At 43.1% G+C, this 25,351-nt stretch overlaps 1 protein-coding gene across 10 annotated transcripts in view; it reads right to left on the bottom strand.

The window, feature by feature from the left end:
- frmd4a (FERM domain containing 4A) overlaps positions 1 to 25,351 on the bottom strand; it is a 96,503-nt gene that overhangs the window by 32,737 nt on the left and 38,415 nt on the right. For 2 of the 10 annotated variants that reach the window (XM_024803095.2, XM_024803094.2), the window contains exon 1: positions 21,901 to 22,361. The exons of 3 other annotated variants lie outside the window; for them this stretch is intronic. In XM_024803095.2, the coding sequence (XP_024658863.1) occupies positions 21,901 to 21,993 (93 nt within the window). In that variant the 5' untranslated portion in view covers positions 21,994 to 22,361. Of the gene's footprint in view, positions 1 to 1,888; positions 2,276 to 13,855; positions 14,840 to 21,900; positions 22,362 to 25,351 lie in introns of those variants that run through there. 5 more of the 10 variants (XM_023152463.3, XM_024803092.2, XM_024803091.2 and 2 more) reach the window with 5 other exon arrangements.

The following is a 25,351-nucleotide window of genomic DNA, read 5'->3' on the forward strand; positions in this document are numbered from 1 at the left end:
AAAAGAATGAATAATATCCGTCTGCCAAGGTCAGGCGTAAACAGTGAAGCAGGTGCAATGATGAAACAGTCAACTGTGGGAAAACACGTGTTAGACCAAATATTTTACACGGCAGACAAAGCCAAGCCGTCTCTGCAAACCTGCCCTAACATTTGCTACTCAAATACAAACAAATCCAGGACCAGGCCTTTAACATTCACTGCATAAACACTGCCGGACATTTAAAGCCATGTGAAGAGGCTGGGTCTCAAGTGTTCTGCATTTTTGGGTGTACGTATGTTTTTCAGCACATGTGGAGATCCTCCACGATTTCACAGGAAGCAGGGACCCTGAGGAACACAAACACCCTTTGGCTCCACCCACGCTTCCCTCAAATCAGGGAGATGGGGACTAGAGAGGTTGGAGGATGGTGTGTGTATTTGGGGGGGGGGGGGAATAAAGAGACGGGGGAAACATCACCATTGTCCAAAACTCCTCTCAAAAAACAGATGCTATTAATCTGAACACAAGTATAACTGGTTTGTAACTCTATCAAGAGGATCATATTGGCCTCCTGAGGCTATTGTAATTTGGTAAGGGTGTCTCCTTAACAAAGTTAGCCTACTTTGTCACCATTTGTGCCAGCTTGCATCGGGGTGAGACTTTAGCAAAGAGACGATGATACCAGAAAAAGTGAGGGAAAGAAGTACCGCAGCACTCATCCCAGTGTGAACTTCCCCAAATCATTACTGGTGGGCGTGTGTGGCTTCTAGTGTCTTTGCAGGGTTCAGCTTACCCTCCCCCTCGCCACTGATCCCCTGTGGTTTGAGGGTTTAGATTGGGTGCACCTGTGCACACAGTCAAGTGACACACAAACCCTTACATTTTCCATCCTTGCCCTTTGTTTTTATCCCCCATCCTCCTGTCCTGGAGTTACATTATATCTCTGAAAACACTATGTGTTTATACTGTACACAGTGATTTTAATTACTACCATAGCTGCTTAGTGGTAGGTTTAGTGGTGCAGATGCAACCAGATGTGAGCTGTACAACAACTCAGAGATGTCAAGCGCAACTAAGGTTGCTGTAAAGGCATAACATCGCATTAATCCACATATTTTTGCTCAATTACTCAGCAAAAAACTAGAGTATAATAATCAAACATTTAAAGTATCCTGTCTGCAGAACACTTCAAACTGTAATGTGGCATGCACGCTGTCACTGGGACTCAGCTTGAGGCACATGGGAATAGTGCAAGTCTTAATGTCAAGGTAACAAATCACTGCCCTGAGGAACAAAAACTAAGCAGCCCAATCTGGCACAAACAGATGGGTTTTGGCCACAAAACTGCATGAAAATAAATGTAATAAGTCTCTATTACAAGGTTGTTATCAGTAAAGAAGGCTGACAAAAGTAGAAAATGAGGAATTTTCAATATAACACAATCTAGCTGCACCATGAGCTAAATAATATACATTGTTACAAAATGTTTCTTCTTTACAATGCAACTCTTCTGAGAGAAACAGTGGCCAAAGGCACATGTGCTGCTGGCTGCATCACCTTATCCTGTTGTGTGATTCATGATGCATTCAACAAAGCAACATTTCTGACCCCATTAGTGGTCAGGTCTCAATTGGTTAACATGCATCCTCAAGCCTGACTCACCACCAAGAAACGCTGATATTTAAAGACCAGAGATGAAAGTGAGACATATACCACTACAGTGCTGTCTGAAGCAGCCATGTTCACAGTGTTTCATTATTTCTTCGCTGGAGCTGACAGCACAATTACACACACACACACACACACACACACACACACACACACACACACACAGAGAGAGAGAGAGAGTTGACAGTGATGCTTGGTCAGTATAAGCGACCGCAGTAAGGTTATCATTAGTTAGTACCTTGCAAATAAATGCTCACTGCCACTCACAGAAGCCGGCTCCAAGAAGGAGAGAAAAAACAAAAATAATAATAAAAAAATTTAATCCCAGAAAGAAATGAGTCGTGTTGCAGCCAGAAAATCCTCAAAAAACACCCGCTTTTCTGTCCGGCCTAGAGGATGAGGCACATCAGCATCCATGTTTGTGACCATTAGTTAACGTTAGTTGCGAGCTGGCCGTATAATCCCGTCTTCTCACGTCTTCGCCGTTCAAGCAAAAAAATAAATAGGCGCTAATTAACGGCGACCGTGGAGCGTTTTTCAAGCGAGGCTTCTCTCTCATCCCTCCTTGTGGAAAGCACTCAGCTCCACGGTGCTAGTCCTGGACGACCAACCCCCGCCCACCCCCTCCCCACACCTTTCCCTACCGGCACCGTGCACAAACGGCGTGTGAACGTGCGGAACGCGGGAGACCGTACCATCGGTCGGCAACCGAGGGGGACGGCCGGAAGAAGCGGCTGACTGTGCTCCAGTCTGCCTTCACTTCGCCAGCTTTGCTTCTCGCTGTCACCGGAGTTGCTTCGAAAACACGGGAATAATGGAGGCAAGATGTGGGGGCGGGGAGAGGAGGGGGAATTTTCTGCAGCGGCAGCTCGCAGCCATGAGAAACTGCAGACCTCTCTCTCTTTCCTGATGTGTGAGTGTGTGTGTGTGTGTGTGTGTGTCTGCACCCAAACATCTGTGTCTGCAGGACGGTACTGATACATAACAACGTAAAGTCTGCCTACTTTAAGAAATCCGCTGTGCAGGGGCAGGAGGAGTTGAGACTATCTAATATGAGTGATCACCTTTAAATCAGCATGTAACAAGTGTATTGTGACAGAGCTGCACAAACCTTCAAATGCTGGTTATACCCTGCAAAAAGCAAACAAGCAGAGGTTTCTGTCTAGACCCTTGGTTTGCGCTCCCTCTCTCTGCCTCTCCCTACAGCTTGTAGCTTCCTGTCTGCGCTTTCAAACACAAATCTTGCTCACAGGTTTGGCTTGCTTGAATGAATCCTGGCCCTTCAGTCCACTGCAGCCGTTGCACTGACACTCTCTTTTTTTTTGTATGACCTAAATTGGGCACTTGTGTTCACCCTGCACGGCTGGAACAGCAGCCGTTAAAACCGCAAGCTGTTAACATAACAAAATCAGTCTGGTTTGTGGATCCATAAATAGATACTAAGATGTGCAGTGGAGGGTGCTTATAAAAAGTTTGAATGATTCAGCTATTCTGCCTTTTACAACAAGAAGCAGTCCCCGTGTTATGAAAACAGTGTGAGCACCCGTGCAAAGCAGGTATGCATATGTGGCACACCTTGTGTACTCGGTGTCATTCTGTTTATTTGAGTGAAATGCAGTTGTGCCATATGTGATTCATTGAAATGCTCTCTTCCCAAACATTTAGCAATATCAAGATGCAATTACATTTTATAAGCTTGGCTTGAAAAGCTTTCTTGCAACCACGGTGTATGCTGCAACCCCAAAATTCAGCTTAGTTTGCTAAATGTAGAGGGTCACATGAGAAACGAGGAGGTGTATCCTTTTCCCTTCTGCCGGATTTTTCTGTTTCTGGATATTTTTGGCCTGCTCCAGACACCGGAAACTGGCCTGTCCAACTTAAACATCTCCAGATGACTCTTTCTTTGGCATTAATACATACAGCCGTCCCCTCATTCTTTTTCTCCGGTCAAATTCACATCTCCGTTTATTGGTAGCTTCCTCAATTTGCTGTGATAAGAGTCCTGTTGTTTAACAGTGCCAGGGAGAGTGAAAGAAGGGGGACAGAGGAGACTAGAAGCAGGATCCTGAACACTTACACTGCATGAGTCTATGAATGATTCCTCCTGCATGGCATGGATGAAGCTGAACCACAAAAAAAAAAACATAAATAAAAAGGAGGGAAGAAGGGAAGCAAGGCAGGAAGGAACAATAACAGGCAACTGTGATTTACTGAGCCACCCTATCCAGTGTCCATGGCCCTTATCTTCCCATACATGCTAACCTCTCCATGACCTACAGACAGTATTGCCAAGAACTACAAAGTGAGAAACACTTGTAGGTGTAACATTTCTGGACCCTGACCGAGCCTTGTTATGGAGCCAGTTTGCTTCTATTCTGGGCTGGGGTGTGGCTGTAATAATGAGGTGCTGATTAAGTATTTTTCTGCAGAGTACCGATCCAAAGGGTAAAGATCTGAATGGCTGAGGTGGGTTTAACAGGGTAGAGTGGGGATTTAGGGTCAGACAGGGAAACACAGCTGTTGGTCTGTGTTGGGAAAGGTAAGCTATGTTGGTGGAACCCAATATAAACACCGCTGAACGGTTAATTGAAGCAAGATGGAGAATCTCCTCAACCCTAACTGTGGGATGATGTGGTAGGCAATTAAGACTGACACACACATACACACACACACACACACACTCTGTCTTGCTCCGTCTACCGTTGTCTGCTTCTCCCACATATTTATAGAGACAAAATAAACAGACACTCTTAAACACGTCACTTTGAGAGCAAGCGTGCTGTGACACAAGCACTCCGATGATGATTTATGATGCTGAGATCATTACATCTCAGCAGGCTTTACGACTTGTCTGCAGTTTGAACGCAACAGCATCTACGTATGGTGTAGATTAGATTACAATGCAGAAGAAAAATAAAACATTGGGAATACAGTTTCAGTTCAGTCCAGTAGGTTATTAAAGACCTGATGGAAAAATAATAGCAGGGCCAAATCCTGTCTTCCCCCTCAAACTAGTGTTTCACAGAGTGGCAGAGTGAGATGGAGCAGGGAGGGTCAAGGAAAGGCAGCCAGGAATGTCTGGAGAAAAGACTGACCGTCGAGATCTGTTTTGTTTGTACAAGTGTGTATATGGGAGCGTGCGTGCGTGTTATTGTGTGTGTCTGTGAGCTCCACCCTCACTGCCCGTGAGTGACTTTGGGACTGAAATGTGGTTCCAGTTAGGGCGTTTTTTAAAATCAGAAACATACTGGCACTTCAAACAAACTGGGGATATTTTTGAAGCCAACGCAGCTTTGTTCTTATTTTACTACAAAGCTCCATTCCCAGACTTCCACTAAAAAAAACAAAAAAAACAAGAAAAACAAAAAAAACCCATCCCCCCCCTCATTTTAATATAGAATCACAACTCTGACTAAAACTGACAGACGGAGACGCTTATGAATTTCAAAACCCACACGGGCACTTTTAGCGGGAACAGTAAAGACATTGGGAATAATGCTGTATAAAAGATTTTTGCAAGATCCAAACTTTTGTTGTGTTGAAGTCACACCAATCCACCTCTGCCTTCACATCTTAAGTTCAACCTCGCTGCCATTTGCACCCTTAGGAACCTCGATTCCAAACGAACTGAAAAGATAAGACTTTTGCCTTTTCTTGCTTCATGGTGAAAACTGCCAGAAAGCATTTCTGCTACACACACACGCACGCACTCAAGAAAAATGTACATTCATCGACAGATCAAAGTGTCATCAAAGGGTCTCTAAAAAATATGCACAATGTGAGCCAGTGGTTTGTGCTTCTTAAAAAGATTGTGTGGATAAGAGAAACAAAAATAACACATGAAGACACAGCAATAGTTTTTTTTTGTGCTGGTAGAGTTAATCTGAACATGCCTTGCAGTCATAACATTAAACTTCACCTTGTTCCGCTTGATTCCTCATGAAATTTTTCTTTTTATTCTTTGCAGATTACACACTGAAAGGTCACATTGCCTAATCCCAAAATAATGAAGTCCTTTCTTAACCCCCACCCCCTCCCTCCCCAATCCTTGCACACCTATGTTGTTCCTGTAACAGTCAGTTGTGTGGACTTATCTCTTTATGCTTAATTAGCTCCTCCTCCTCTTTGTTTCAAGCCCGTATCATCCTTCTGTTTGTCTCAGTTCTTCCATTTCCTTTTTTTGGGTTTTGTAAATCCTTTATATACATTTGTTTCAACTGCACTTTGTGGTTGAACAAAATTTTGGCCTCACAGACGTACACGTGTGCATGGGCGGCTCACTCACAGAACCAGCAGTTATATTTAAAACTCTAAAACAACACCACAGTCTCCTATGATTACATCCAAGCAAACAAGCACAATGCGGTGATACAGCGCCACAGTGCGTCAAGTATAGGAGGGAATGGCCGCAGGCTGCTTTGATTATTCAGTTCGAATTTTTTTTTTTATGAAAATGAGATGTACAGAAAGTGCCAAAAGGGCTTAATCCACTTTCTAAAGGTGGCTCCCCCAGTTCATGAGTCTTTTCATGTCTTCTCTTTTAGATGACTTTTCCCTGTCAGGTTTATTGGAATGGACCGTACAGTCTATCTGTCTGTCTATAGATGTACTGAGAGTGCCAGCAACCTGAAAGAAGAGTACAGAAGTTCAGGACAAATAGGTACGAGTGATGTCATGTCTTCTCAATGAAACACAGTCTCAGTGATTGCGGGGGATGATCTGAGAGGATGTGGACTGTCAGTGTTCACAGGGGAAGGATCTTTTACCCCTACACCTCCTCTCTTCATCTATAATTTAGACAATGAGAAATCACTATAGACCCAAGCGACCCTGTGTTCACTGATACTGCTGGCACTGCACTCAGAAGGACAGTGTGACGTAGAGAGGAGTGTGCGGTTCTGCACAGTATCCTTTGTATACAGTGTGTGTGTGTTTGCATCTGTGTGTACAACCCACTGAATTTTGCTGATCAATGAGCCTTCCTTGTAGAGCTCTTTTTATCTTTGCTTTCTTTGGCTTTTGTTTGGTGTCCCATAAGCAAAAACCAAAAAAAAAGGAAAACCCCGCATGTTTGTGTGTGCCCTCGTGGCGTAAACTCAAGGGCACTGAGTGCTGCAGAGCAGTTGAACCCATGTGGCCTCTATTCCCTGCCCTGTGACAAGATGGAATACCAAACACACTAATCATTTAGCAAGCTGAATATTAAACAGTGCTGTCTGCAAGTTCTATTTGTGTGTGTGTGTGTGTGCGTGTGTTTGTGTCCTAATGTATTCTACTAGCCTATTAAACATGTACCCTGAGACCAGAAACAGCAGGGGAGATTTTGGGGCAAAAGGTGCCTAAATCCTCTCTGTGCCTTGCTGATTTTGCCTGGTGTGTGTGTGTGTGTGTGTGTGTGTGTGTGTGTGTCCTCCAGGTCCAAAGACCCTCTAGGCTAATTAGGGAAACAGCCAAAGAACAACACCATTCAAAGCACTGGCTTTACAGGAGCTTGGTGAGCTTCCATCCTCATGATACTTCAGAGATTTTCAAACCACCCACTTCTTTAGCTGAGTGCATGGAAACATCCTGCAGTGTCAAGTGCACACACGCACACATACTCTCGCGTGCACATAAATGTTTGACCGGCCTCACTGCTCCGTGCTTGCCAAAGTAAGATGCAAACAAAAGTTGCCATGGCAACGTTCTAGGAGATCTACTCTTGTCTGTCACTCAGTCCTGTGCCAGAAATGTAGGGCACTTAAAGGAGGAGGCAATGTCACACAATGGTCAGACATTGTAACAAAAATAGGTATGACTGTGGTGTACAAGTGTACAGCAAAAAGGCACGCAATAAAGGCTTCAAGTGATTCAGTGCAACTGATGACAGTGTCATGATGCCTGATGAAAAAGACAAGTGAACCCTTTGCTCTACCAAGCCACTATGTACTCATAATTTCACACATCTGCACCTTCACTATTCCAGCTCGCGTTCACAGGGAATTGGCAAGGGAAAAGGCTGAAAAGGGTTAAGGAAGACAGATTGGAGAAAAAAGGAGAATACATGAGAGATGAGCCAGGCAGAGAAATCGACACAACATATAGAAGAAGCTGAAAGCTATGAAGTTATGGGCTGAACAGGGTGCAGCCTAGGACATTTCTTCATCTTGCTTCAGGATCTATTTTGAGGTATTATAATGAAAAAAAGGGGAATGAAAAAGAGTTATCGGCCCCTCCACAAGTCCCGTCCTGCAGCCTGTGTAGTCAGTTTGAACTGTGCTCTATAGCTGGGATTTATCAATCCATAACTTTGGTTCATTGTGACTAAGCTCCATTATGACACACTTGATTCCTCTGAGGCAGGGTAGTGAAAAATGACCCAGCTCATCTGCAGGGAGAGCCCTTAGGCATTTGTGTGTGGTCTGTGCACAGGTGTGTGTAGTGTATAAATATATAAATATATATGGATGTGGGTGCAATTCCTGTCGTCCAAAGGGAATCCCGTCACAGTAAAGATATTGAAGGTTATCCATTTGTCCACTTTGCCTCAAGGAAATTGGCAGTCTGAAGGTTTGGAAAGCCTTTTCTTTCTTTTGAAAGCACCTGATTAAAAAAAACGGCTGTGGTATAGAACCTCAACAAAGCTTACCATTCCTAAAATCTAAGCTGTGGATGTATATGCATTCACTCTCATTCAGGGGCACAATTAGCTACTTTGGACTGGAGGAACCATTTCATGCCTTACAAATTTTCAAGGTAGTCTCTACTTTTTGTTTGTCGGCATTAGAGGAACTAGGAACCATCAAAGTTCTTGGAAACATTTTTTGAGGTCTTTCGTTAGCTCCTCCTTCAGCATAGACATAGTGCTTACTGTACACATGTAGTTGTACATGTGTTGATTTGTGTGGTGCTTACAACTGCATATATAATAACTGCTAGAATTCCTACTCAGCTGCTTGAGACATTCAGACACAGTGAAGCTATTTAGAGAGAAAATGAAGAAGATTAACTAACATTAATAATAAGATGATAAAAAACCACAACAATCATGGCTTAATGAAAGCTACCCTTGTCCACAGACTGGTAACATGCTGCACAAATGATTCATTAGTCGAATTCTAATTTCATCAAAGGCTCCAGGAGCCTCTGCCTCTTGTTAGTGAATCATTGTATACTTAACAATGCAAAAAGAAAATAATCACTTGTAATGTTACATTATATAACTTAAAATAGCACATTTGGGTGCTTTCAGCTACATGTCTTTTTTTCCCCAAGTCTATTATTATCACAAAAGATCCAATCATGGCACCTTCCGGCTTGTTGTGAATGTGGTCTAGTTGTTGCTATGCCAACCATGTAGCAACAATACTTCATGTAAGTGTTCCTGCTAACTGCAAATGAAAACAGGCAAAAACCTCAGAAATGCATAGCGGTCTTGGTGGACCACCCCAGCAGATAGTTACTGTTTGGGGCGATACACTAACTTGTCAGATCTGAATGTTTTGGCTCAGGCAAATGTTGATATTTCTCTCATCTCTCCAGTTTAATACGCATGCAAAACTCTAAACCTCTTTTCAGTAAACACATGTGGACTCACTGTTAGAGGGTATAATATCCGTACAAACAGAGGATCTGAGAGTCCCTGAGAGGGATTTCCCCAGATATTTACCAGATTCTCGTAGTAATCCTCTGGGATTACCATTCTATACCGTGGCCCTAACCTTTGAACTTAAAACATTATAAGCTCTTACATCCCCAACACTAATGTCGCATTTAAACCAATCTCTTCATTCGCTGGAAGAGGACCACCTCCAAAAACCTTATATCATGTCCGTTCTGGCCACGATTCAGACACACTGAGAGGATTTAAAGGGATACCCGCCAGCTTTATCGAGCAGGCCTCTCAGCCTTGGCCCAATAAAACACTGACTAGATACTGCAAACATGTTCAACATCCAAATAGTCTCCAACATGGTAACTGATGCCTGGCAAAGTTATTTAAAATCAGACAGTCTTTTTCACGCACCAACGATGGATGGTTTTCCTTTAAAAAAAGTATGACTACCATCCTGTCCTTCTAATACTGTACAGCATGTGTGAAGATGTCAGTGTGCGCCCATGCATGTGCCTGTAATTAATTAAAAGTGAGAGGCCATCCTGTGAAGGACTCTGATATATTTTTACATCACCGGAGAAATTATAGTCTGGCACGGTTGATAGCTGCTAAATGATAATATTGCACATGGAGAATTAAATTGGAGAAGGGTGTTGTGCTTTAAATATTTAACATGTAACAGGGTTGCAGATCATAAGAAGCCTCATCAAACAACTTTAAAGCAACAAAATGTGGACAACGATTCAGTCTTTGATCGTGAATTATGATTTACAGAGTGAAATTATAACTTAGAGTTCAACTCCTGATGAATCAGTTCAGAAGAATTTTCCTTGCTTCAAACATGATCAAACAACGACAAGCTTCGCTCTCCTCCGCTTTTTCCTCTTCCTCTTTCACACATCCATTTACACTCACACACTGGGTATTTGATAAACCTGGGAATGGAGCAGTGGAAATGTTTTCCAGACGATCTATGCAAATAAGTCCTAATCCCCAGGGATACACTGTAAACGGCTTGAACCACCAACACAATCTACAGAGGGGTATTTGTGTGTGCATGTGTGTGCGTCGATGTAGGGATATCAAACACAAACACACCTCCAGCTAGTTGCCAACAAATTAGAAAATTACAAGTAAATAAACAAAGTACTGGAAAACTTTGGTACAATGTCGATTCTGGCCTTCCCATCCACGAACCCTTTCTGCCGGTTGTGGGAAAAGATTTTCTCACATACAGATCCTGACTTTGGCAATGAGAACAAAGACTGCTGCCAGACAGCCCTAGCGATCAGAATTCTTCAGCAGGAAGTCACAAGTTTAACCTCATCCTCTATCCAATAATTACTTGGCTGGAAAATGGGATAACGTTGGGAATAAGCAAGGACACAGAGATTTCGGATTCTGGACATTTGCCTGCCTGTCATAAGGTTATTTACCGACATCTGTTTCAGTAGAACACTTTACAAATTGATGATAAATTGAACATGAGCGTAAGAGAGACTTCACAAAGTAGGCTGATTACAATTGTGACCTAATTCAGGGGAGCTGCTGGCAATCACAGTGGATTCTTCCCAACACTGTACTTTGACTGAGAGCCAAAAGTCCACAAACAAAAGCAGTAACTGGACAGATACAAATGAACCAAGTCTAAGACAGAAGAAGGATTGTGTATCCTATATCTTAGGGTGCCGTTGCTGCGTCTCTGGTTCGTATCATAAAGTACTGGGACCACTCAGTGGGAAAGGAATACATCCAATACATTTTCTCACAGGAAACGGCACCAGATGAGTTTGGTGGGAGTAAACTGGCTTGGATTTCAGTGTAAAATATGAGGAGAGCCTACGAGCTAATGCACCATAAGAGTTACAACGAATATACCTTATGCGTGCAATCTTAAATATGCATAAAATGTTTCAGTGGTATTGTGTTGCTAGGAAACAGCTTGGATCAAAGTTTATTTGTCATGTAGGAGAACCAGTTTCCTGTCAGCATTGTTATTAGCAAGAGCTGTAACAGGAAGCAAACTGAGTCTATCTAGGATGTTTATCTTGTCAAGTCTAAAAAGCTCCACGGGGATGCCGAACACGCTTGCTAAACAAGTCACTTCAGGTTGTTATGAATAAAATGATGGCTTGGAGTAATTTTTGTGAGTTGTATTACACTGACTACAGGTTGATTAAAAGAAAAAAACAAAACAAGAAACAAAACAACAAATCTTGCAGCTCAGGGGAAGTCCGACCACCTGCGTTTGCTATAGTCTTTACTGTTGCGTCTTCCCTGCGCAGGATATCCTGCCTTCGGGATGGGGTGGGATGATAAGAAGGGGGTTGGTAGGATATAAATGAAAAAAAGAAAAGGCACGATGTGAACAGCTGAAATTGATGCAAATTGGAAGCAGCACGAGAAATGACAAACAAATACCCTGAGACACTGTGTAACGCAGCACAGCCGAGCGCTGCCCTGTTGGTACTAACCCTGTTTAAGGGGTCGCATCACCAGAGGAAAAAGTGTGACTGGAGGCTGTTGAGTCAATATTACTCAGCCTGATGTATGGAAGTGTGAACACACAGCTCACAAGAGAAATAAGTGTACGTCTGTGTGAGCAAACAACATTTCATAAATGCCGTCTGCTGGTTAATGCAGCGCTACGGCTCCATCGAACGGGGCGATGATCCGCACAACACGCAGAGCGACGTTGGTGCGAAATCATCACCTTGACGCACAGTATTCCCAAATGGATTGAGCATACTGGACTGCTGGTGATGCAAGCCTTCACTGGTCACAGTTGAAATGACTGCAGGGAGAAAGAGCTGAAAGGAAAAGCAGTCGAATTTTAAGTAGGACCAAATTTTTAAAAAGAAAGTTTGAGAGTAAAACAAGGCACGGCATGGTCCTGGGACAGGTTAGAGCCACGACTGGAAATGTTTTCCAGTTCAAGAGAAGAAAAAAAAGATGGAAAAGAAGTGTAGAAAGTGAAAACAGGTTGGTAGAAGTTAAGGCCTTGTCTGTGTCTATCATTCCGGCTCTCTTTCTTTCTTTTCCCCTCTCTCTCCTATTGTGTGTGTGCCAGTTGTGTGAGGCTGGGTATCTCATTAACAGTAATAGAGGAAGCCAGGCAGGGCGGCAGTGAGCCAGGGATATCCCCATCCCACAGTCTGACACACTGACCCCTCCTTCTCTGCTATTGAAACTCCCACCGCTATTAACTGCTCCACCTTGGACTGTACCACTTTTCCAGGCCAGGGGAAATATTGTTGAAAGGACTTCTCCAGAGGATGTTTAGGGAGCATTAAAAGAGCCCCTCCTGAAAGGTGCCTTAGTGTGGACCAGGATGGGGTTGTTAAGGATGGGTTAGACTTAGGGAGGCCTTGTTTCAGCTTCCTCTGATTGTGTTACCCTCCCTTAGGATGCTTAAACCGAGAAGCTACATAAAACCGCATTTGAAGACAAAAGTTAGAATAACAATCCAGATTATTCTCCTCTTGAGAATAAAAAGGGAATCGGAGAAAAAAGGCAGGAAAACGCGCATGCTGTGTATGTTTATCTTCGTGTGCATGTATGCGCTGATGAATTTTTGCTATGCAGTGTGCTTCTTATCATTTAGCTACAGGCCTGGTGAGTCTGTTGGGTTTGTCCTGGTGGTACCAGCTGCATACAGGCCAGGTGAGATGCTTGGGGAATACTAATGGGTCCATGAAAGCCCTGTGCATCAATTCAGACATGGTGACGTGAATACTGATCAAGCTTTTTGCTGAATCACAGCTAGACAGGCACAAGGCACAAAAGAAGCTGCTGCTTTTACACAAATAAAATAATGCAGACTAGAGAAAGGGCTTGCATTATTAAAGCAAATTGACACATTTAGAGAACACAAAGTTAGCAGGGAGTGAAATGTGAGGCAAAGGAGACAGAGAGACCAAACAGCTTACAAAATAGCCTCTATGTGTGTGTTTTTGTGTGCAAGCATCCCCCTTTTAGATGCCCATAGAAACACTTACCAGCTTAACAGCTTAGTTACCACCTCTTTAATACTGACCTTGGCAACGTAACTTCCTGTTGTGTATGCCGAGCACAACAAAAACAAAAGAACACTATACACAGGAACGGCTAAGTGAAAAAAAGTTCTATTCAGTACATAAACCTAGCAGGAACATAGCCATGACATCCAACCCAGTTCTGTCCTTCAAGCTTAATGAAACAAATCAGTCAAGTTTAACCCTGCCCTGTCTCTGGCTCCAGCCTTTGTCAGGACATACCTGGCCCTAGAGTACATCATCTGTTCCCTACTTGTCTTTCTTCTTCTGCCTCAAGCCCTTGACGCACAAGTGCAGAATCCTTCATTAATAACAGCTCCTTATTACACGGGAGGGCAGCATGTAAACGCAAGTATGTCTTAACAGGTGCACAATTATTTGGGATAAAATGTAGTGCAAAATGCTTACTGAGATGATTGTGCATAGAAATCTATCTGATATATATTTTTCTTTCTTTCTTTCTTTCTTTCTTTCTTTCTTTCTTTCTTTCTTTCTTTCTTTCTTTCTTTCTTTCTTTCTTTTTCTTTCTTTCTTTTTTAAATGTTTACGTTTTATGTGTATTGGAGGTGAATCCTACCTGATAAAGCGGCCTTGAAACACACCTGTGTGTGTGCAATAGATGCAGAGGCCCAGGAAGGTTCCTGGCATGCACGCGAATCCGCCGGATGGCTGTGGAGGTGAGAGTCCATAGCAAGCCCTGTCGAGTACAGACCACCTCATCTAAACCCAACAAGACAGCCTCCATCCCTAACTAACTACTTTGCCACCAGACGAATACACAGCAATATGAGTTTATATCAAAGGGACATCCACAGGTAGTGGCAATGAGATGGTATGATTAGCCTTTATTGTCCTCTTGATGCCACTTAGATCCAGTAGATAATACATGAGTCATTTGTAGAGGTAAGCCTGAGAGAGACAGGTTAACCCCAGTGTCTGTCTCCTCTCTTGTCCCTCTAGGGCCACTTGCTTCTCTGGGATTCACTGGAGTGATGCCTCCTCAAGGTCAAACCCTGCTAGTCCTTCTGCCCCAGTCCCACACAGCTAGTGTTCCCTGCTGACTCCTTCTCTCCTGGTCCTCCTCTCTTCCTGTCCCTTTTCTTCCCACTGAAGCAAAGCACCCTCTGTCCGTTGCTCTCAGCGTCACAAACACAAACATTCCCACTTAGGAAATGCAGCCGGTCTCTTAGTCTACCCGACTGGAGGTTGTTTTTAAAGCGATATGCACTCGAATACTGCAGCACACACTGAGGGAAACCAGTCCTCTCACTTTCTCTCTCACTGTCTCGGTTTTCAAGGAAAGAGGTATGTTTCTGTGGTAAGTCCATTCCTTTCAAACACCTGTTCAGACTGAACACTAAGTGTATGTTTTTGAAGGAAAAGAAGACTGGCACACATTATATACAAGCATAACTGCAAGCACGATACAGTAGAATGAATCACAGTAACACTGACATCTGGTCACTTGGATTTTTGCCAGAATGTTTTTAAAAAAGGACATATTTTTCCCCCAAGCCAGTTTTCCCAGGCTTGGAGTATCCTGGTCTGACCTATCTAAGCTTTGAAAAAAGAAAAATGATGCCTGCTCCAACCGTCTGCTAGTCTTCGCCAACTCATTATCTTGTGAAAAAAAAAAGACTGAATATAATTCATTACGTCAAACTAAGTTGTTTATTTGAGTCAGAAATCCACAATGAATCTTACACTTGCTTGCATACATCCATTTGCAAAAATGGCCACATGGAGGCAATACAAACCCCATATATAATCTCTGCCAAGCAAGCAGCGCCTGTATGTAAATCCTTGCCAGTCTGTTATAAATTCTGGCTTAACAGCACTACTAAAACACTACAGCTTGTATGAGAAATGCTCACTATGTTACGTCTGATAGAAATGTTAAAGTAACTCTAAAATCAAACACACACATTTTTTTTGCCTCCTGCAGCTCACGACTGGTTACAGAGAATTTTATTTATGGCAGTTGTGCTATTTAAAAATAACGTCTGCTGGTTTTGTACAGCCAAATGCTTTCATTTTTCCTACTTTCGTCACAGTCTGTCCTCAGAGACTTGATCGATATAAAAATTCAATAACTCTGTACAGTACAGTAATTCTTTGCCTTTTCTACCAAACCACCAATCTGACTGTGTGTATGTGGGGGGGGGATTAAATGGCCTTTCGTAGCCCGCTCTGATTCATTGTGAGGCTTATTGATGCGAGGGTCATTTCTGTACTGCTGAGATAGTGTGCTTGTGTGTGAGACTTTGTGTGCATACAAATTATTGTATGACTTAAAGGAACCACAAACATATGAGTGGGAGGCTGTTGTGGTGTACATCGGGTTCAGAACATAACATAAGTAAACTTCTAAGAATCAGCTTACATTTACACCAACCATAAGCTCCAGAATACCTCTGCTTCCACAGCAATCATTTCCCATACTTCTATCTCAGGGTTTGACGTTGTCCTCTCAGTGGTGTCTTGAGAAACTCATGAGGAATGTGTGGTATTTGTGCAGTGTGAATTTTCCAAACTGACTGGAGACGCTCATCTCACAGTGACCGTAACTTACAAGGGGGTGTAAATATTTGTTTCGGCGAGGAGAGAAGAGGGAGGCTGGGTATGAGTGTGCGCTGTTCCCATGATTCCATGTGTTTGCTGTGTCCTGCTGAATCCTGGGAAAGGTCAGACAGCCACTGTGATGTAAACAGACACGGCCAACAGTGTCAGCTGGGCGGCTATCCACGAAGTAAGAAGACGGAGTGGAAAAGAGACTTTTTTTACATTCAGAACCGTGATGGACAAATTGAATTGACAGTTAACTAGTGAGAAAATCTACATAAGACACGGGGAAATCATCTGTCTGCTCCTCATGTATACATGTCTGGCCTCTTTACTTTCTCCTGTTTCTCCATCTCTTTTGGCCTCTTTCATCTCTCGTCTCTCATATCTCTCAGTCTTCCTTCTGCTCTCTGATTTTCCACTCAGGCGTGTTACACTAGAGTGGAGGCAAGGCAGAAAGAGCGAGTGAAAGAGAGAGGAGTGGAGGGAAATGGGTCACCAAAACTATAAATTCACAAGCAGATTCTCAGCTGAGGCTCTCTGGCACACAAATACCTTAAACGAGCTGTGCGCCAGAGAGCAAAAAGTGCACCTGACACTGACACGTTGAAACACTTTATGCAACACTGAACCCGACACGTGACTTGCATGGGTCTAGATTGCTTTGGATTTTTCTTTTTTTTTCTTTCCAACATACAAAGACACACAGATCGATGTCATTGCAACAGAGCTCGTAAGTGACACATCCATATAGACCCAACCAGGAATTCAATTCTGATCAGTCTTGCTTAATGTGATCACATTAGAGGTGCAAGCAGAAAAATCAATAACATAAAGTAATCTGGCCCGAGAGACGGATGAATGCAATGAGCTTCTATATGTCTGCGTCTGTGATAGTGAAAGAGTGCATGCTGTGAGCTTTAGTTTCACTAGTCCTGTGGGTGTTTGGAATAAATTAAATAAAAATATTGTTTACTGAGCATTTGTGCAATGAAAAACACCCAGTGATGACATGACATAAGCCTTTGAAGTATTGGGACTTTTATACTCTCTTAAGTATAGAAGTTGACCTAGTTCATGTGTTATATGCTCTAAATACTGTACACACATGCATTAAAGGGTGTTCACGCACATGCACGCACATATACACTCTCGCTCTTTCTACCTATCTCTCTCAAGCTAATCATTGTCTCCACTTTGCCTGGCAGATAAATATTAATGAGGATTACTATGTTACTGCAGCACACCCACGGGAAACCAAGAGCCTGCCACTCTCTCCTGCTTTCTAACCCTTTCCTGCTCCATCTCTCTTTGCTACTCCCACACGCCCACACACACACACACACACACACACACACACACACACACACACACACACACACACACACACACACACACACACACACACACACACACACAATTCAAACAACTGCCAAAAAAAGTCTGCCACTTTAAGAAAATGCCTGTCCCCCCTCAACTCTCTAGATTTCTTAATATGCCGTACAATGATTCACACACAGACTCACACACACATGCAAACTATGAATAAACCCCTTCATATGAGTGAGTCACAGACATGCCTCGGTTCTCATTGAGACGTGTTATCTCTGTCTAACAAAGGGCACAGATTGTGCTGGGATATTTAAGGAACATTTCAGGGGTCTCCACATCCTGTTTTGTGGGAGATGGAGTTTTGTCCCATCAGCCCACGATCATCTTTGTCTTTCTTCGGTGCTTGCCTAAAGAACATTATTGTGTTTCTTCCTATATCAGTTAAATGTCTTTATCTTTCGGTGTAAAAAAGGACCTGAGGTAACAAAAAATACAAAAATAAACCTGAATTGAATTTTTCCCCACTCTCTCTGTCTTGAGATGATTGTCATTTCTGTGAATAGAGAAGCAGATATAATGAAGAAATCTTACTGAGCTCTGCATGCATGTGGCAGATGATGGGAACACATAGTTAGACCGACTGACACACACACACACACACACACACACACACACACACACACACACACACACACACACACACACACATCCCATCCATCTACTGGAAATGTTTTGGCAAAGGACACAAGACTCCACTTTCACCATAGCTACCCCGCTAGCAGACTGTCTCCATAGAGAAAGCATATCATCAGCAGCCTTACTGTCCTCAGCCTTCACTCACAGTCATAGGCGATCATCTCTTGTTTGATCTGTACAGATTTACTTTGAACTTGTATGCAGCTGCGCCATGTGTCTATCTGCGGGTTGATTTTGGACAGGCAATAAAAGACATGAAAAAAAAAAAATCATAGCCCAGAGTAATGAAAGAAACAGGGTGGAGAAGAGGGTGGGAGTCTCCCGTTCAACCCCCCTTTCTTCAGTGGCTCAATAACATTCTTCATTCTGAGCTGCCTTGGGGAGAAAAGGGGGTCCCCTTTCATGCCGAGCAGGGTGTGGTGCAAGAGGGGCCGTCACGAACCTTTAGCTCTAGTTATCCCCACCTCTTTCTTTTTTTCTCGCCTCTTTCTCCTTCTCTTTGTCTCTTTAATTGGACTGACTGACCACCGCTCTCTCACCTACAGTCCTGGGGGCATGTTGGGATCTCAGGAAATCAATACTGTAGCAAAGGAAAGGAGAGCTGTAGGGGCAAAAAGCTCAAAAGTCAGACTTTTTAGCAAACACGCAGAGAAATGATAAACAAATTACAGATATTTTGGGTGTTGTGTTTCCCTTTGGTTTCCATGTCAACTATTCAAGTCCTTGAATGAATTCTGACTCTAATGTCCCGGCAATTAGATCAGTCTGATGGGAAACAAGTAAGAGAAGCAAGAATGCCAGAATCCAGCCCTGACCTTCTCTGTGATTGGTCCAGACAGGATGTTTAAAGGTAACAAGGATCGATTAGTATTCCTGCCTTAAGTCTTGCATGGCTGCTTCTAGCTTTCAGCCCTGTAATGGTAACTGCTGTCAAGTTATTGTCTGTTTGGATTCCTGTTTAGCTCATGAATGTTTGTTCTGAACATGTGTATATGTGTTTGTGTGAACTTCTCCTTCTTTGACAGCGATCCCCCCCTCCCACCTTCATGCCCTCACTCCCCTGCAGTGCTCCCGACAACAACATGTTTCCCCGGAGACCGATTCAATCTCCTAAAATCAGAAATTGCACACAAACACTTGCACAGGCACAACCGCCAGTCCTCCCTCTCTCCTCTTTGTTTGTTTGGGTTTGGCTTTGTTCTTAATTTCACAGATAAAAGCTGAGCAGCTTTACATGATAGCAAGATAACAAAGGCAGGAAGATAATCCTAATTCAGCCAGCTCACAGAGGTAATCTAAACTGAAAAATATCCCCTCAAAGAAGCTGTTTTTTAAAGCTGTCAACACCAACTGTGCAATTTCTCACCACAACATCATGGTGTCAATACCATAAGTACTTCTGTCCCATTTTCACACTAATGCACAGAGGCAGAAGAAGGATGACGTCATATATAAAAGACCTGTAAGCAACAATCGCATGTGACAGACAACAAGATGCAGAAAACGTGTAACACAAATGGAAAAAACCCGAAACACAATCAAGTCCAGTTAACAAGGCATGTTTTTTTTGTTTTTTAATATGTCATAGATACTGACTGGGAACAAAGATAGCTAATTAGCCACTCATCCATCACAAGCTACTGATGCAGACGTGACATGACACGATTCATCTGCATTAGATTAGTGACAGGGCACAGATGAAAAGGTGTGTTTTCACTCTGCAATTTGCAAGTGAAAACGCACCTTTTGGATCAAGCTTTAAAATATATTTCAAGTAAGTTCCCGAATGGTTTGGAGCAAAGTGTATAGCCAGTGGGGATCCATACCCATTTACGTGTGCTTTTTAAATGGGAGACGCTGAAGGACATGGAAAAACTAGGTTCCAAGTATGTAAAATGCTTTAGCTATATTTAAGCTGTCAGTAATAAAATTTCCACTAGAACCTTTCACTTGCTTAGTCAGGTCATATATACATACTTATAAGCAGATTTCTTTCTCTTAGCCCTCTAGCCATCTTACGTAGTTGTATAAGATACAGATGGAGTAGAATGAGTTGTCTAACATGACAAGTCAGAGCAGGACATAGCTGCAGCTGTGAATAGAAGTGAAATCATTTCAGTGGCTCAGTAAGACCACGGAGAGAGGAAAAGTCATTAACCAACAGACAGTCAACATTGACAGAGCGTCGCGCATAGAAACCGGCTTGTTCACCTGTCATCACTTAACAGATAAATTACTCAGACAGTCTGGTGATTTAAAATAATTTTTGTTGACATATTAAACGCTGTGTTACCTGTTTTGTTTGACTCATTACTATTTTTCATAAAAAGTGACGCAGTCACCGCCTCCCACATCAAGCCAGTGATTTTTTCCGGTGCGGCAGTACAAAAATGTGACCAAGTTTATGTAAATCACAACAAGTAATCCCTCTTCAGTCTGTCTGCTCACAGCTGGTGTTAAGGAAAAAAAATGGGAGGAAGATAAATGGAATTCAATCAAGAGAGACTGTGTGTGAAAATCTGCTTTTCTCCGTTAATTAAGGTGATTTGAGCGAGGGTGTCTGTTAGTGGCTCCAGCCAATCATCGAGCAGCAATTACATTTCTGAAAAGGGCAGTGAATATTCAATTTCCTTCAATCAAGGACTGTTACGAATGCCAGATAGATTCAGACAGAAGCGATCCACCCAGGAGCTTAAATACCAGCATTAATAACACATAATAACACAAACTGAGTCTTAAGATGATAACTTGAATGCATCATAGCTATAATATAGTGTCTGACATGCTCCTGCCTCTGATCTCTTTCACTTCAACTGTATAGCTTATCATCAACAAAGAAACCAGGTTGCATTTTATGTACTGTGATGATGCAGCGGTGGTGTGTATATTTAGGCTCATAAAAACGAAAGCTTTTCCATCTAATTTATGATAGCATGTGCACAGCATGTGTTTTCTTGCGTGTGCTGGTGTATATCCTCTGCTCAGTGAAAGCAAGAACCACAAAGAAAGTGGCGATTCTCCAAAGGCCTCGTGGCATTTAGGAGTCCCAGCTACTCAAAGAGGCACATTTATGAGACCAAAGTCACCTCATAGCGAGTGAGTAGACTGAGATCTGAAAAGAAAGATGAAATTCCTTTCAGTATCATCATGCAAGCAGATTGTGATTGTTGGAATGCAAATCTGGAAGCTCTATATCTTCGGTTCGCACGTCACCTGAACACACACTGTACTTAAGTGTGATTCACTTAATACCAGTGCATTCACTGCATGAAAGAACGCTGACACCCATCACAGAATGAAAGCACAGCTGCAAACCTTTTTTTTTTAATTTCTTAAAGAAACATGACAATTAGGAGTAAACAACTTTGCTGAGCACCAAAAGACATGAATTACATGGCAAGTTACAGCGTGTCTTTACAACTGACACAAGGGTTAACTTTGCACCACACATTCCATGTAGCTGGGAACTATTATCTCCAGCCACCAATCTCCACCCACCGCACACACAAACACGTAAACACAAGCTTCTGGTGCCTTGCAGATGAGCTGAACTGTACTGTTTAAAGAAAAAAACAAAACGATCTGGGACAGCACAGGATTCAGCGCTTTAAACTGGGCTGAAGTTGAAGCTTTGCTTGATAAAAGCCCATCTCTCGAGTTTAATTGCACTGACAGTGACAGGCAACCGAGCTGCACTCCCACTGTGAGACTTCCCTGTAACCTTGAAGCCGAGGACGGCCGAATGCATTAGCGGTGACAGAGACAGGCTGAGAACTACAAAGATTGACAGACTCAGACTGGCAGGACGAGAAACACAGAGAACTATTGTCCACTGTAGAGATTAAAAGCTTTGCTCTTGACTTGCCTTGCACCAACTCAAATCTAATATAGTCCTTTGGATTAGTCAAGAACCTTTTTTAAATCCCACTTACACACACAAAGATGCTTAAAAAAATACTGTCAAACAGACATAAAGTCAAAGAAGGAGGGATAAAAGTGAAAGAGGTTAACTGAGGGAAGCTTGTCTCTTACCCTCTCTGCACTGTTCCTTCGAAGAGTCCCCACCGGCAGCTTAAGCATCAGCCGGCGGGTTCTCCCGGGCGTCACCGCTCCCTGAACCACCATAGTACGCTCCAGAGTGCGCGTGTCTGTGGGTGTGAGAGCATGTGTGTGAGAGTGTGAAGTGGGTGTCCTCGCTGTCCCGTCCAGCCTGACAGCCGTAGTTCACGCGAGCTTGCGCGTGGCGGTGTTAGAGGGAAGGAAGAGTGTGATGTGAGCGTAGCTGTAGAAGTCCCACACGGGTCCTATGTGCCTCTCTCTGCTTCTGTTTCCCTCTGTGTTAAAAGGCTTCCCATTCTGCTCCACACAGTTACACTCCGCTCTGCCGCTCATGAGGTGAATGAGTGTGTAAGAGTGTATGGGAGGGAGAGGGAGTGTGCTTTGTCTCTCCTCTCTTCTCCCCTCTCCAGCTTTGGCAGCTTCCCCTCCCTTCCTCACATACTCACTTCCTTCAGTCAGGGGCTTAACCAGGTCACTGGATTAATGTGACGTTACAGCTCTTATTAGCATACGCACTTGTGTCACATGACTCAATAATTATTGTGTGTGAGCATATATACCCCCACCACCCACACAGCCCTTACAGGGAATCACGTGGGGGAACCTCAAAAGGAATATGGGATGTTTTGCCATCTGGTAGGGAGATTATCTTCGAAATCCCACATCCCAGCTTTCTCTCCCTGCACTGTCTGGAATAGAACACAAAGGAAGAATACATACACACTCACTAGCATGCATCCTCACAGACCAGCATGCATGTTGCTCATACATGCAGATATTGATCATATTATCACTCGGTTCTTTGCCTATATGGGGGCAACTGTGGCAATTGGCCAGAGTTTTTTCCACAAAGCTGTGACAGCAGTGGACAGTTTGGAGTATCGATCTGGCCTTTGCGGAGACCTTTTATCATGGTAAAACCGCAGCCGTAGAGATCTGCGACTAGCTGCGGCTTCATTCAGCTGAGTCAGTCCTCTGTATCCACCATTGTGGTCTTTACATGTCCATTAAAGCTATTGGAATCAAGAGTTACTGCTGCACCTTGTCATATCTACATCATCACTCACTCCTGTGCTCTTTTTTTACTCCGGCACATCAATACTAAGCTGTCAGCTGATTAAATAAAGTGAATCGACACGCGCTCACATATGCAAAGCTGTTAGGTATGCACATATCCATGCACACATGCACAGCTGCGCACATCTCGAGAAGGCAAGGTAACCATTGCTAACCAGTAACACTGGAAATATAAACCTGTAAGATTTAGCTTGGTCATCCCAGTCAAGAGGTGAACTGATGCTGGATCACAGAGCAAAAATTTAGAGTAAAGTGATTAAAATGAGCAAACTAACCAACTTCTTCCTTCTCCCATATCATTTCTTTAATTGAGGATCTCTGACAGCTTTCGTTACACGAGACTATATATGTCACACACACACAAACACACACACAAAAATACCCCACACATTGTGTTAAAGCCAAGAGCCAAGCATACAGGAGGAAATCATCTGCAGTGGTAATCCCCAGAAAGCATTATTTATTCATCACCCTGGCCTCCATCGGTGTGTGAGTGACTGTGGCCTACATGAGAAATATCAGAGGGCTATTTTTAAACTTGGTGTGCAGACATCCAGGTCTAACAGATAAGGAACCAAAATGACTTGGTTCATTTCTCTCTCCCTCTCTGCAATATGACTGGTACTCTGTGTGGTGTGCTTCCTTGACATTAATTCACATGGTGATGACATAGTTCAAGCTCTGCTGCTGGTTGGGGAGACAATGCACAAAATCCTGTACTGTACATCCCCTTGACAGTGAGATGAAAATGCACCCTTCTAATAGAGCACTTAAAGTTTGGTTTGCGATCCTTTGTTCTCTTCTTTTTTTATTTGCTTCTTTATTTATTTATTTTTTGCTTGAAATGTGCAATAAACTCCTCAAATCCACAAAGGTGATAAGCCCTCTTCTTGACAGGAGGGAGAAAAAAATAAAGGCAAGTAAAAACAACATGCTACTATTCTTGATGCCTCGGGCTGCTTGCACAATGACCCATTTCAGTCAACAAGCACATAAAGCACATAAAAAAGTAAAGCAAACGGGATTTGCGCTCGGTAACAAAATACATGAAATATAAACCTGTGTACATGATAAAGAGCAAAAACATAAATTTGTAGGAAAAAGCTAGGAGATTCTGACAAGCTTTGCTTCACAAGCACCCGCTGTCCTCAAAGTGAACCATCAGCTATTAATACATTTGCAAAAAAAGAAAAAAAAACTGCAGAGAGAGGAAGAGAAAGAAAAAAAAATCTACGCCTGAGAGACGCTAATGAGGGAAACAAAGCAGCTGGATTGTCTGGGTTTTATTTCTGCTGTTCTTTTTTTGTGCGTGTCTGCTTAGTCTTTGTTCGTAGTTGCAACCATAAGAAGCGATGGTTCTCCAATGCTAGACTCCCGGCATTGTGATGCATTAATTTACCCTGATAACCCAGCCAGTCTCTGCCCACGGCTGTCTGACTCATCCCTATGGTCCTGCTCCTCAACTCTGTATGTTTGTGCGTCTGTGTGCGTGTGTATGTGTGTGGGAGTATGTGTTTATGGAAATGCCCTCTAGTTGGACCGACTCCCCGTCCCAAGCGGAATGGAGGGGGATTGACTGTTTACGTTTCAAGACACCACAAATTACAAAGGGTTGAGTTACAGCATCATCGCAGGCAAAACAGATAAACGATTGTATAGCTAAACAGTACCACCCTGATAGCGTAACTCGATTCGCTGCTCACTGTGTGCTTTCATCTGCGCTTCTACATGTATGCCAGCCTTGCATCTCCTGAGAGTGAGATGAGCAGAATGTGGGGCCTCCCCACCCTTCATCAGGCCAGAACCAATCATAATGACTTCTCCACAGGGAAGCATCCACTTCAATTACCATCTTCTCAGCAGTGTCTGTGTAAGAGAACCTGGGAAACACCATTACATGCTAAGAAAGGTAATGGATCGCCTGTGAGATTGTTTTATACGAGTCACAGTAAAAACTGGGGCATATTTGTGTTTCAGAGAGATTTGGTGCAACGCTAGGACAGGTTGTCCTGGTCAAACTGTGTCGCTCAGCACACATCTGCTCAACCTGTCTGTATGTGTGTGTGTGTGTGTGTGTGTGCGCGAGAGTGTGCGTGCAAACTGCAAACCTGCTTAGGTGTTGTTCCGTAATATTATTGTTCAAAGCGTTGGCACCAAAGCACTGCAGTCAGGCTGTCTTTCTAGCCTTAGGAACACAGAAGATAAATGTGGCCTTTAATAAAATCTTTGTCCAAGTGCAGTCCACAAATACACTGCTATTATCCAGCCATCTATGTCTTAACAGAATTACAATATATCATTCCAATGGGCCAATCAGCAGTCTATTAGCAGGGCAAAAACACATTTG

The sequence above is a fragment of the Maylandia zebra genome, linkage group LG7 (genome assembly GCF_041146795.1).
Source record: "Maylandia zebra isolate NMK-2024a linkage group LG7, Mzebra_GT3a, whole genome shotgun sequence".
Taxonomy (NCBI): domain Eukaryota; kingdom Metazoa; phylum Chordata; class Actinopteri; order Cichliformes; family Cichlidae; genus Maylandia; species Maylandia zebra.